The 14,190-nt window shown below is 40.0% G+C and overlaps 1 protein-coding gene across 3 annotated transcripts in view; it reads right to left on the bottom strand.

Moving 5' to 3' along the window:
• Nucleotides 1–14,190, bottom strand: part of ACER3 (alkaline ceramidase 3) — a 162,737-nt gene that overhangs the window by 107,386 nt on the left and 41,161 nt on the right. For all 3 annotated transcript variants that reach the window (XR_016232982.1, XM_008263685.5, XM_089331400.1), the window contains exon 2: nt 8,260–8,370. Coding sequence is in view for 1 of the 3 variants with exons in the window: in XM_008263685.5 (XP_008261907.1) it covers nt 8,260–8,370 (111 nt within the window). In the remaining 2 variants the exon portion in view is untranslated. The remainder of the gene's footprint in view (nt 1–8,259; nt 8,371–14,190) is intronic.

Below are 14,190 nucleotides of genomic sequence, written 5' to 3'. Positions count from 1 at the left end.
AGGGAGGTTACCCAAACTATGTGGGAAATCTGACAAGGTACTGAAGCCAGAAAGCCATCCCAGTGAGCCAGATGAGTAGATATCCAAGCAGTTCTCTAAACAGGTGGCACAGTTCCCCAAGTGCCATTAAAGGGACTGGTGCCAAGACTGGCCCCCTTTCAGGGTTTGCTGCAGGATGGAAGCTGGTAAATCTGTCCCAGTGGCCCACATGGGCATGCATATCCCAGCAGTTTCCCGCAAAAGCAAGATAATACTCCAGCAGCTGCAGCAAGAGGAACTGGAGATGAAACTGTGCCTCCTCAGGATCTTTTGTGGGACAGGAGGCTATGATAGAGAGGTTGTAAGATATAGGCAAGTCTTCCTCTGGATTCTTGTGTGAGTAGTACTATGCCAGAAATACAGCTGAGGAAGGCTGGTATTGATCCACAGAATAACAAACTTACCCACTGCCAAGACCAATGTCAGCAAACAGCAAGTTTCTCTGCCAAGGCACTTGGGTACATGATTCCTCTTGGAATTCTGGAAAGATAGTTTTAGTTGCTGGCTTAAGGCCAAACAGGGCTGTAGTCATGCCCTTTAGAGAACAAGGCTGTTCCTGGGTTTGAACAAGAGAGCACAAATGCCAGGTCTGCCACTGTGTGTGGGTCTGCAGTCTCAAATAACCCTCCTAGGTTTTGGGCTCTACCAGAGTTCCAAGTACTTGAATCCTGAGGCTCCAAAAGAGACTTCTGTTGGATGAACACAGATTCTTATTGCAGGATATGTGCACCTAGTCCACTGTCTTGCTGATATCAACTCTTGGATGTTTTAGTTTTCAAATTTTTTATTTTATTTCTTTGCTTGAGAATATTTAACTCAGTAAGGAGTATAATGCTATAGTCTCCCTCAGCACTATAGTTACTTGTAGGAGAGAACTTCCATTAGCCAAAGGTTTTGACGCTTACTTTCTGGGGTTTTGTTTTAACAGTATTTTTTAGAAGGTTCATTGCTTATTTTAGTACATTGTAAGTACACAGTAAAGGTTTTGGATGGCATACAAGACTCCTATTTCAAGACTGCCCCCTTCTGTCAGAATAATGAAACACACACACACACACACACACACACACACACACACACAGGTACTTCAAAAAGCTCATGAAAAGATGGAATTAAAATATAGCTCTATGCCATACTCAGCAGCAAAAAGTTGTGCAGTGTGCCTCTTTAGCCTACCAGCATCTTAGTCAGATCCCCTGCATCCTGCAACTGTGGAGTTTCGGGGCATCAGCCCAGAGCTAGGCTCACACACTCTATGTGAGCAAGGGGGACTCACCTTAGTTTCTGGGAGCTAACACCAGAAGCAGCCCATAAAAAAAAATCTGCTCCCACCCTGGGAGATCTGGGTAATGACCCACCATATCCTGCAGCATCAGGACTATAACAATTCCTTCTAAACTTTGTGGTGCCACTGGAATCTACCCAGTGAATGGAGGGAAGAACCTCTGCATTCCACTCCTCTGGGCTCATACCCTGCAAATAAAGTATCTGTATACCTTGTAGTCACCCTGTAGGAGTAGAAGAGAGTTCAGTTCACATTCCTAAATCTAGGACCACAGCTATTGAGTTTTTTTTTTTTTAATTTATTTATTTACTTCAAAGTCAGTGTTACACAGAGAGAGACAGAGAGAGAGAAATAAAATATTTTCCAGATAAGCAAAACAGTGAATTCACCACCACCAGACTAGCCTATAAGAAATTCTGAAGGGCATCCTGCATTAGAAGTAAACATCATGGGCCGGCGCTGCAGCTCACTAGGCTAATCCTCCACCTTGCGGCACCGGCACACCGGGTTCTAGTCCTGGTCGGAGCGCCGGATTCTGTCCTGGTTGCCCCTCTTCCAGGCCAGCTCTCTGCTGTGGCCAGGGAGTGCAGTGGAGGATGGCCCAAGTACTTGGGCCCTGCACCCCATGGGAGACCAGGATAAGTACCTGGCTCCTGCCATCAGATCAGCGCGGTGCGCCGGCTGCAACGCACCAGCCGCAGCAGCCATTGGAGGGTGAACCAATGGCAAAGGAAGACCTTTCTCTCTGTCTCTCTCTCTCACTGTCCATTCTGCCTGTCAAAAAAAATAAATAAAAAAAGAAGTAAACATCATGAAAACACATGACACCACCAAACTCACTAACAGAGAAGGTAGAACCCTTATCCATATGGGATGCTGGCACTGCAGGCGGTGGCTTTACTCACTATACCACAGCGCTGGCCCCAGCTATTGGTTTTATAAGCCACAGCACCAGTTTGACTCTCCTAGCAGAACCTGAAGAAGGATCCATCCGTATCACACACTCCTAGAACCACAGCAACTGGTGCCACAAGCCCTAGCATCACTTGGACTTCCCTGGAGGACAAAGGGGCATCTTTTTTATTAAAGATTTTTAGAAGATTTTATTTATTTATTTTAAAGTCAGAGTTACACAGAGAGAGAAGGAGAGGCAGAGAGAGAGAGGTCTTCCATACACTGGTTCATTCCTCAGGTGCCCACAACGGCTGGAGCTGCACCAATCCGAAGCCAGGAGCCAGGAGCTTCTTCCAGGTCTCCCACACAGGTGCAGGGCCCCAGGGACTTGGGCCATCTCCATCTTCTACTGCTTTCCCAGGCCATAGCAGAGAGCTGGATCAGAAGTGGAGCAGCCAGGACTCGAACTGACGCCCACATGGGATGCTGGCACTGCAGGTGACATCTTTACCTACTACGCCACAGTGTCAGCCCCAAGGGCATCTACCCTTGTCTCCCTCATCACCAAGTATAAGGCCCTGCCTGTCACATTCGCCAGGAAGACAGACACTGAACTTCTGTGGACCAAAGATACAACCAAAGGAAACCCTTATTCACCTCAAAGCCAGGCTTCTCTCCATATGAACTACAGCAGATTTACCAACTTTGTCACTGGTAGACACAGCTGACACTGATTAAGACAAAAGAGATCACTCAGGAACTATACTCCTGGGCTCACCTAGAACAAAAGCCAAAGCAACAAGCCAAGTGATACCCTGCATTCCAGCTAAACCATAAACTCTTTTAAAATAAAACCTCCTCCATAAAGAAGAAGGGACGAATATACCAGATGGGCAGATGTCAATGTAGGGACACAGAAGACGTGAAGAAGCAAGGTAGCATGACGCCTCCAAAAGATACAATGCTCCTCCAGAATTAGATACTGAACTGAAGAAAATGACAGATACAGAATTCAAAATAATGATTGTAAGGAAATTCACTAAGACGCAAGAGAATACAGACAGATTAAAGAAATGAGGAAAGCAATGAGTGACGTGAATGAAAATATACCAAGGAGATAAGAACTCATCAAGAAGAACCAAATAGAAGTTTTGGAGATGAGATCTTCAGTCAATAAAATAAAAAACACGATTGAGAGCTTTAACTGCAGAATAGACCACATGGAGTAAAGAATTTCTGACCTTGAGGACAAGAATTTTGAAACAACCCAGAAAAAAATAAAGAGAAAAGAGTTAAAAACAATGAAGGAGGCTGGCGCCGCGGCTCACTAGGCTAATCCTCCACCTTGCGGCGCCAGCACACCGGGTTCTAGTCCCGGTCGGGGCACCGGATTCTGTCCCGGTTGCCCCTCTTCCAGGCCAGCTCTCTGCCGTGGCCAGGGAGTGCAGTGGAGAATGGCCCAAGTGCTTGGGCCCTGCACCCCATGGGAGACCAGGATAAGTGCCTGGCTCCTGCCATCAGATCAGCGCGGTGCACCGGCCACAGCGTGCGCCGGCCGTGGCGGCCATTGGAGGGTGAACCAACGGCAAAGGAAGACCTTTCTCTCTGTCTCTCTCTCTCACTGTCCACTCTGCCAGTCAAAAAAAATGAGGGAAGTCTACATGAAATACAGGATACCACTAAATGACCAAATATTCATATTATAGGTATTCTTGAAGGACAAGAAAATAAAAAAAGCATTGAGAACCTGCTAAATTAAATAACAGCTGAAAATTTCCCAGGTCTTGAAAGAGACATGGACATTAAGCTACAAGAAGCTCAAAGAACTCCAAACACTCAATCAAAAAATGTCTTCTCCAAGGCATATTGTCATCAAATTGTCAAAAGTTAAACACAAGGAACGAATCCTAAAGATGGTAAGAGAAAAGCAGCAAGTAACATATAAAGGAAAACTGGTAAGATTAACATCAGACTTCTCAGCGAAAACCCGATAGGCCATAAGAGAGTGGGATGATATATACTCAAGGTCTTAAAAGAAAAAAACTTTCAGGGCCAGCGCTGTGGCGCAGTAAATTAACCCTCCGCCTGCAGTGCCGGCATCCCATATGAGCACCAGTTCTAGTCCTGGCTGCTCCACTTCCAATCCAGCTCTCTGCTATGCGCTGGGAAAGCAGTAGAAGACGGCCTAAGTCCTTGGGCCCCTGCACCCATGTGGGAGACCGGGAAGAAATGCCTGGCTCCTGGCTTTGGATTAGCTCAGCTCCAGCCATTGCAGCCATTTGGGAAGAAGAAGCTCCTGGTTTCTGGCTTCAGATCTGCCCAGCTCCACCTGTTACGGACATTTGGGGAGTGAACTAGTAGATGGAAGATCTCTTTCTCTCTGCCTCTGCCTCTCTGTAACTCTGCCTTTCAAGTAAATAAATAAATCTTTTTTAAAAAAAAAATTGTCTATATTACCTAGAGCAATGTACAGATCTAATGAAATCCCTATCAAAATACCCAATGACATTCTTTACATTAGAAAAAGCAATCCTAAAATTCATATGGAATCACAAAAGATCCAGAATGGCCAAAGCAATCCTGAACAAGAAATTCAAGCTGAAAGCATCACAATATTTGACTTCAAGCATACTACATAATGCTACAGTAATTAAAACAGCACAGTTCTGGCATAAAAACCAATACATGGATCAATGGAACAGAAGAGCCCACATGTATACAGACAACAGATTTTTGACAAAAGTGCTCAGATCATACAGTGGAGTAAGGATAATCTTTTCAACAAAAGGTGCTGGCAAAACTGGATGTATAAATGTAGAAGAATTAAATTAGATCCATACCTCTCATCATATACAAAAATCAACTCAACATGGATCAAACACCTAAATTTGAGACCTGAGGCTATGAAGTTGCTGGAAGAAAACATAAGGGAAATACTCCAAGACACTGGTGTGAGGGGACTTCTTGGATAAGACCCCCACAGCACAGGCAACAAAAGCAAAACTAAACAAATGAGAAGCTTTTGCACACCAAAGGAAACAATCAAGAGCAAAGAGACATCCAAAAGAATAGGAAAAAATATTTGCAAACCATCTATTTGACAAAGGGCTACTATATCAGCAATTTAAAAAACACAACAACAACAAAAAAGCAACCAATCCAGTTGAGAAATGAGTAAAGGACTTCAAAAGACAGTTCTCAAAAGAAGAAATACAAATGGCCAACAAATATATGAAAAAAATGCTCAACATCACTATCCATCAGGGAAATGCAAATCAAAACTACAATAAGACATCTCCTATTCCTATCAGGATGGCTAAAATGCAAAACACAGAGAATAACAAATGCTGGTGAGGACACAGAGAAAGGGGCACACTTATATGCTTGTTGGTGGGAATGCAAATTAGTGTAGCCACTGGGGAAAACAGTGTGGAGGTTTCTTTAAAAACTAGAAATAGACTTGACACATGATCCAACAATCCCACTACTGGGTATATTCCCCAACGATCTGAACACAATGTATCATAGAGATACTTGCACCAGGATATTTATAGCAGCACTGTTCACAATAGCCAAAATTCAGAATCAACCAAGGTGTCCATCATCAGATGAATGGATAAAGAAAATGTGGAATATACATATACAATGGAATATTACTCAGCTATAATAAAGAATGAAATTCTACGATTTGTGGCAAAATGGATACAACTGGAGGATATCATGTTGAGTGAAATAAGCTGGACCCAAAAAGACAAATACCACATTTTCTCCCTTATATATGGGAGCTAAAATTAAAAAAAAAAAAGTCTGTGTATATAGTACTGCTGCAAATATAGTTTTGTAAATCTTTGTTTTACACTTTTGTCAAACCAATGGTTACAGTTTTAATGTGCTCTGATTACTTTAAAATTTACTGTACTGGGTAAAATTGTCATTTTTCCATTCAATTATTGTTTATAGCCATTGTCTTTACACCCACCAAACTAGGATCTTTTTGCTTTTTATTTGTTAAACTTACTCACTGAAACATTAAGCCTTTTTACTATAATGTAAATTTTAAATAAATTTTAAGTATTAAGCCTTTTTACTGTAATGTAAAATTTAATTAAATTTTAAATTTAATTAAAAGTTAAATTTTAAATTTTTTAAATATGTTATCTCAAAAACAAAGAAAAACAAAGACAGACCAGGAAAAGGAAGGAGGGTGGGAGGCAGAGAGGGGGAGAGAGGGAATATCATCATGTTCTTAGAACTGTATCTACAAATCACACTAAATCTCTTAAAAGTAATTAAAAATTAAAATTTTAAAATTTAGGCCGGCGCCACGGCTCACTAGGCTAATCCTCCGCCTTGCGGCGCCGGCACACGGGTTCTAGTCCCGGTCGGGGCACCGGATTCTTTCCCAGTTGCCCCTCTTCCAGGCCAGCTCTCTGCTATGGCCCAGGAGTGCAGTGGAGGATGGCCCAAGTCCTTGGACCCTGCACCCGCAGGGGAGACCAGGAGAAGCACCTGGCTCCTGGCTTCGGATCAGCGTGATGCGCCAGCCACAGCAGCCATTGGAGGGTGAACCAACGGCAAAGGAAGACCTTTCTCTCTGTCTCTCTCTCTCTCTCTCACTGTCCACTCTGTCAAAAAAAATTTTTTTTTAATTTAAAAATATACAGCTCTATTTTGATGCAAAAAAATAAATCCATGCAAATAAGGGGTATTCAAAAAATTCATGGAAATAATATATTTTGAAAAGATGATTCATGGATTTCAACTGTTTAGTACAAAAACAAACTTATCTTTGAAGTCCATTTTTTCAGAAAGTGAGAGGAAGAATAGGGAAGGGGTTGATATATTTTATAATTCTGTTGTTCCATAGGAACTTTTTTTTTTTTTTTTTTGACAGGCAGAGTGGACAGTGAGAGAGAGAGAGACAGAGAGAAAGGTCTTCCTTTGCCGTTGGTTCACCCTCCAATGGCCACCGCGGCTGGCGCGCTCGGCGGGTGCACCGCACTGATCCGATGGCAGGAGCCAGGTGCTTCTCCTGGTCTCCCATGGGGTGCAGGGCCCAAGCACTTGGGCCATTCTCCACTGCACTCCCTGGCCACAGCAGAGAGCTAGCCTGGAAGAGGGGCAACCAGGACAGAATCCGGCGCCCCGACCGGGACTAGAACCAGTGTGCTGGCGCCGCAAGGTGGAGGATTAGCCTAGTGAACCGCGGCGCCGCCTCCATAGGATCTTAATTTCTACCTCTAATTTTCTTTTACCCTTTCGCTAACATATCTCCAAAGGGTACTTCTTTCTATTTATCTCTTTCCCAGAAATGATGTCATTCAAAACTGCTACCTTGGGTCTCACACACTTCCTAGTCCTTTACCTTCAGTCAGTACTGTCATCTATTGGATCTTAGAACATTTTCAGAGATCTTGGAATTATTGGGGACTTACTTTATTGTTTATTTTTTTTTTGTCAGATGTAGGTTTTCAATTTCTTTCTTGTCTTTTCCATATAGTTTTTTTAAGCCTCACCCCACACCACAAGTCGAAAACACCGTAAAAGAGTTTTGTGTTCATTTCTTATTTTAAATAATTTAAAGTTCATAATACAGTCATGCACTGCTTAGTGACAGAGACATATTCTAAGAAATGTGTTTTGAGGCAATTTCATCATTGTGCAAAGATCACAGAATGTATTTACAAGAATCCAGATGATACAGTCTACTATATGCCTGGGCTATTTCGTATGCTGTATTGCTTCCAGGCTACAAACCTGTACAGCAGGTTACTATACTGAGTACTAAAGACAAGACCAATACAATGGTGAGTATTTGTGTTTGGAGCTTATACAGAACTGGAAGCTGCTCTGTGTGTGAGTGAATAGTGAGTCAATGTGAAGGCCTAGAATAATACTGCACATTAATGTAGACTTCATAAACACTGTATACTCAAGGTTGAGTCGTGTAATAAACAATATAATATTGAAAACTAAAATAGCTAAGAAAAACAGTCCATGTGAGAACTGCACATCATTTTTTCAGATGAAGTGTTACATACCTGTGAGTGCTAAATACGAAGCAATGTACCGCTTTTCCAGTCCATCTCTAACACTCTGAATTGCACCAAAAATTGGAGGTATGATCATAATCAGGTTGCTCACTGTATTCCCTATAGGAGAAAAACACAGAAAGATATTTAAATTAATCAATAACATTTTAAATAAAGACACAGTTACTTGGCCTTAAGCAACAGTTAAATAGATGACTTCTCAGGAAGATGGTGGGAAGATATTCTCATGGTGCTAAAGGAAAATAATTCTGTATTCAACAAAAATTTCTTACAAAAAAATTCAGACAATGGAGCCAAGAATTTTCTACAGCATATCCACAAAAGGAAATTCTAAATTCTGAAGGCAAATAGAAAAAAGGATCTCAGAAAGAACCTCAGAGATAGAGCAAAAAATGGATTGGAAAGGGCAGGCTACACCAATGGTACTCAAAGTACAGTCTATGGATGAAGTATAAAAAAAATAAAGAATTGAGTTAATTTTGTCTTTTGAGTAAAGAAGCAACAAATTGAGGTTTGCATTTTGCAGGTTGCTATAGGTTGGACGTGGTTTATCCCCCGGGGTTTACATGTTAGAAGTTGGGCTCCCAATGTGGCAGTATTAGGATTGGTGGAATTTTAAGAGACAGGACTTAGCATAGGGTGGGTGCGTCACTGGGGGCGCTGCCCTCAGATTAGTGCTGGTCTTGTGAAATGAGTTAGTTCTCATGAAAGTGGCTTGCTATTAAAAGAGTCAGCCTGACCCTTGAATTGTCTCTGGCTTCCTGTCTCATTCTGTGATCCTTCTCACATGAGCTCCTGCCATAATGTCACCTATTATGAGGCCCTTACCACAGGCCCTTACCAAATAAATAGGGCTGCCCAATCATGGGCTTTCAGTCTTCAAAACTGTGAGCTAAATAAACCTCTTTTATTTATATATTACCCAGCTTCACGTATTTTGTTATAACAATGGAAAATGGTCTAACACCCATTTTTAAAACTTCATTTTTCTAGTAAAGTTTTAGTTTCTAGGTTTCCAGTGAAACACAAAAGGCAATAAACTTTAATATGATTTTTGCTTTCATATTTACAAAAGCAAAACTCAAACATTAATATCTAAGGAATAATAAAACTCCAGTTACAGAAACAAACAGATAAAATGGGGAAAGGAACAACTAAACAGCATTTTATAAATTTAATTCTGGTTAGAATAAAAAGTGGCACAATACTTTCAAAACTCCAAATAGATTATTTTCAACATAGGTACCAATATTAAGACAAATTATCAATTAACTGAGGATAGGAAAAAAACATTTTCAAACAGTCGAGGATTTAAAAAGAAAAATACATACTGACAAACCTATTGCAAACTAAAAATATTTGCTTGTGTGAAAAATCAAATAAGGAAAACCTCAGAAAGATCCAAAGACAGTCTATTTAGGGGTTGGGGGAGGTGGAGGATCTCAATAGACTACCTCAAAGCAACATTTAGAGCTAAAACTGGAAAAAACTAGGTAATAGTCTTCCTGTTTCCCTCTGCTTTAATTCAGCTTCTCCTTGGATTACTTGTCTATTTGTGATACCATACTTCAAAAAAACAGAGATACAAAAGCATCTTTATTTAGGAATAAAGAATGATTGCTGTCTTCAAATATTTGAAGGATTATTAAACTAAAGGTAAGTAAGGTTGGTAATAGCTTTAAAATATCTTAAATAAAACTGACAATGATGTAGAGAAGCAGATTTCCACTAGAAATAAGGCAAAATGTTCTAAAATTAAACCTGTGTATGACATTCTGGGGTCAAGGATACCTTCTCATTCATGTTTGTATCCCTGTCACTTGACATACAGTACCAAGGAAAGAACAGATGGTCAAGAAAGTCTGATGAAACAAATTCATGCATGTGTGTTTGCTTAAACCTGAGTACAGCAGTTTCACCTTTATCCTCTAGTATTCATAAAATTATCTCCTTACTTTTAAAAAATTTTTGTTCTTAATTGATATATAAGAATTGTGCACATTTATGAGATACTTGCAAAGCTTGTATTAATATGTATGTAATAATATACATATCCATTATACAATGTTCAATAAAGGGTAAACATAGCTATCTAAAATGTTTAACATTTGTTTTTTGTGAAATCATCTGGAATCCTTTATCCTAGTTTTAATATATGTACTATTTTGTATAATATCTACATATAATAGCTATCTATTTTATAGATAATGTAAACGTATATTGCATATGTGTTTATTACATGTATGTATGTATTACATTATTGTTATCGATAGTATATGTTATCTATAGGATACATACATATGGAATGCCAACATTCCAGGCAGTAACTTTTTTTTTTTTTTTTTTTTATCTTTTATTTAATGAATATAAATTTCCAAAGTACGTCTCATGGGTTACAATGGCTTTCCCCCCCATACCGTCCCTCCCACCCACCACCCTCCCCTTTCCCACTCCCTCTCCCCTTCCATTCACATCAAGATTCATTTTCGATTATCTTAGTATACAGAAGATCAGCTTATTATACCTTAAGTAAGGATTTCAACAGTTTGTTCCCATACAGAAACATAAAGTGAAAAATAATAGATGATTTTTTTTTAAATGATGATGAAATCAGATCAGACCTATTGTCATGTTTAATCCCAGTGAGAGTCAAGTTGGGAATTGATAGTTTCTTTTTTTTTTTTTTTTTAACAGAAGATCAGTTTAGTGTACATTAAGTAAAGATTTCAACAGTTTGCACCCCCATAGAAACACAAAGTGAAATATACTGTTTGAGTACTTGTTATAGCATTAAGCCTCAGTGTACAGCACATTAAGGACAGAGATCCTACATGAGGAGTAAGTGCACAGTGACTCCTGTTGTTGACTTTACAAATTGACACTCCTGTTTATGGCATCAGTAATCTCCCTATGCACCAGTCATGAGTTTCCAAGGCTATGGAAGCCCCTTGAGTTCTCCGACTCTTATCTTGTTTAGACAAGGTCATAGTCAAAGTGGAGGTTCTCTCCTCCCTTCAGAGAAAGGCACCTCCCTCTTTGAAGACCTGTTCTTTCCACTGGGATCTCACTCACAGAGATCTTTTTGCCAGAGTGTCTTGGCTTTCCATGTCCAGGCAGTAACTTAACCTGTTGCACCTCTGTGCCATGCTGGCCATGAGATTAATTTTTTTAGATTCCACATGTGACTGAGATCAGGTAGTATTTGTCTTCTTTTGCCTTACTTATTTCACTTGATGAACTCCATGTTGTTGCAAATAAGATTTCATCCTTTTTATAGTTGAATAGTATCCATTGTGCATACACATCATATTTTATCTACTCATTAGCTGATGGATATGCAGGTTTTCTACCATTTCTTTGCATTTCTGAATAGTGGTACAACAAATATGGGAGAGCTGCTTAGCTTGATTTTGTTTCCTTTGGATGTATACCCCATAATGGCATTGTTGGAATATGGTGGTTATATTTTTAATTTTTTGAGTAATCTCCATACTGTTTTGTGCAATTGCTAACCATTTCCACCAACAGTGTACAAGGTTATCTCTTTCCTCCACATCTTCATCAGCCTAAGGCCTGCTGTTGGTGTGTTGTCATTGTTTCAGCACTAGAGGGCACTCCATTACAGGTTTGCCTCAAATCCACAGTTGTATTGTCAGAATGAACTGAGGAAGTGTCTAAAAAGGAGTAATCCTTTTTTTTTTTTTTTTTTTTTTTTTTGGACAGGCAGAGTGGACAGTGAGAGAGAGAGACAGAAAGAAAGGAGTAATCCATTCTTGTAAGCCTCTTCCTGGAACCAGGGTAGACTCCAGTCACTGGCCTTTGGCCAAGTACCATGGAATTCCAACTGGCTCTGGGCCTCATTGTGGAGGTACCAGTCCCGGGCTCTTACACAAAGTCTTCCCTTTCCTCAAGCAGATCATTACTCTTTCCATACTGCCTGAGAGCTGAGAAATGGGAGAGCAGCTCTGTGGCAAAAAATGTCACAATGCTTAATCATACCCAGAGCCCACAGCCTGTGGAGACCACCACAGCATGAAGTAGGACTGAGCCCCAGGCTGCCATGGAGCTGAGATAATAAACTGATAACTGGCACAACGGACTGAGCAAAAATATGATTGGCGAGGGCTCCCTGACCACCCAAATAAGATAGTGAAATAATGAATTTTCTTCTTTCCCCAAAATTTTCTATAATATAGTTACACTGTTTTTATAATTTAAAATTAAGGTACTAAAAAGAATTTGAAAACAAAGGCTATATTATTTCTACTAAGAGTTTAACTGGGGGCCGGCGCCATGGCTCACTTGGTTAATCCTCCACCTGCGGCGCCAGCATCCCAGGCACCCCATATGGGCGCTGGGTTCTAGTCCAGGTTGCTCCTCTTCCAGTCCAGCTCTCTGCTGTGGCCCAGGAGGGCAGTGGAGGATGGCCGAAGTGCTTGGGCCCTGCGCCCGCATGGGAGACCAGGAGAAGCACCTGGCTCCTGGCTTCAGATCCGCGCAGCACCGGCCTTAGCGGCCATTTGGGGAGTAAACAAACGGAAGGAAGACCTTTCTCTCTGTCTCTCTTTCTCTCACTGTCTAACTCTACCTGTCAAATAAAAAAAAAAAAGAATTTAACTGGACTTGGTGTTAATCACTCATAAAATTCAATTAAAACAGTTTCTTTTCTGGAATTAAAAACTATAGACTCATACAAAACAAAGTACTGTATTACAATTTTTTTAAAAAATTTTCTCTAGAGGGGAATCCTGTTTAGAAATTGATTTAAGAGATTAAAAACATCTGAAAATTATGCTATTTTTCGATCACCATCACCATACTCCGCATATTCTCCTTATATGATACAAATTATAGGCAAAGTTGACAACATTCCAAAAAGTTCAAAATTTATTAAAGTCAGCTTTGAGCAAGGGAAAAGAAAAGCTCAAATATAAAAGGTATGGGAAAGAAAAGTGAGGGGAAAAGAGCAATATACAAAAGGGTAAATTTAAAAGGGAACTCTGAATCAGAGTAGGAAAACATTTGCTTTTGTCTGACAATAGGTGGAGCCAGTGTGCTCAGTAGTCTAAAGAGTTCAACATTTGGCAGTATGTAGAGTCCTTTAGTCACCGGATAAAGTTTGTAGCTCCACTGTATTTACAGTTTTACAGCCATTACCCAGAGCTAAGGATGAAAAAACAGAAGCATTAAAACCTGGTGAGGTAGAAAAGTGACCTATTCTGCTTGAATGCCATTGTGAAGAGACTTCTTGGACAGTCAGGAAATGAGCTAGATGAAAGCTCCAACTGGTTTGAGCCTGCAAGCAACCCAGCACTTTCCCCAAAGCAAGTTCATCCTGGCAGATATTTTACTGTTTATATCTAAATAATGTTAAACACTTTCAGAACATTGGTGACTTCAGAGCTGGAAGTCTAAAGATTAGGGAAATCATCCAATTAAATCTCCCCAATTTATACTAGTCAACATTTTGTTCATGTCTACTCCCACTTTCTAGCTGTGTGGACTTGGGCAACTAATTGATGCTTAGCCTTAATTTCCTGACCTATAAAATTAGAAAACCAATAACACTTAAATTATTTCAATAATTATATATGATAAAAATAAAAATGACCTAAATAATACATATAAAGATCATTTCTGATATGAAAAAAATCCATTGAATACTATAAAAGAACTTCCATATCTTGCTAAGTTAAACTTTAAATGCCATTTGGGAATTGCCTTGGTACTTAGACTGGCTTGAGAGCAGTTATTATAAGGGATTGCCTTCCAATTCAGACCAGTAATCAAGAAAGTTTTAGCATACTCTGGTTTACTGACTTTAAAAAAAAAAAAGATCATCACATAAATGCATATTATCATACAAAATACTTACATTTCATTTTAATTAAGACAGCTATCAGAATAAAAACAGGAAGC

The sequence above is a fragment of the Oryctolagus cuniculus genome, chromosome 1 (assembly GCF_051225735.1).
Source record: "Oryctolagus cuniculus isolate XC-2025 breed Fujian yellow rabbit chromosome 1, ASM5122573v1, whole genome shotgun sequence".
NCBI classification, from domain to species: Eukaryota; Metazoa; Chordata; class Mammalia; order Lagomorpha; family Leporidae; genus Oryctolagus; species Oryctolagus cuniculus.
The sequence above is the reverse complement of the archived record's forward strand: the minus strand, read 5'-3'. Positions and strand labels throughout refer to the sequence as shown.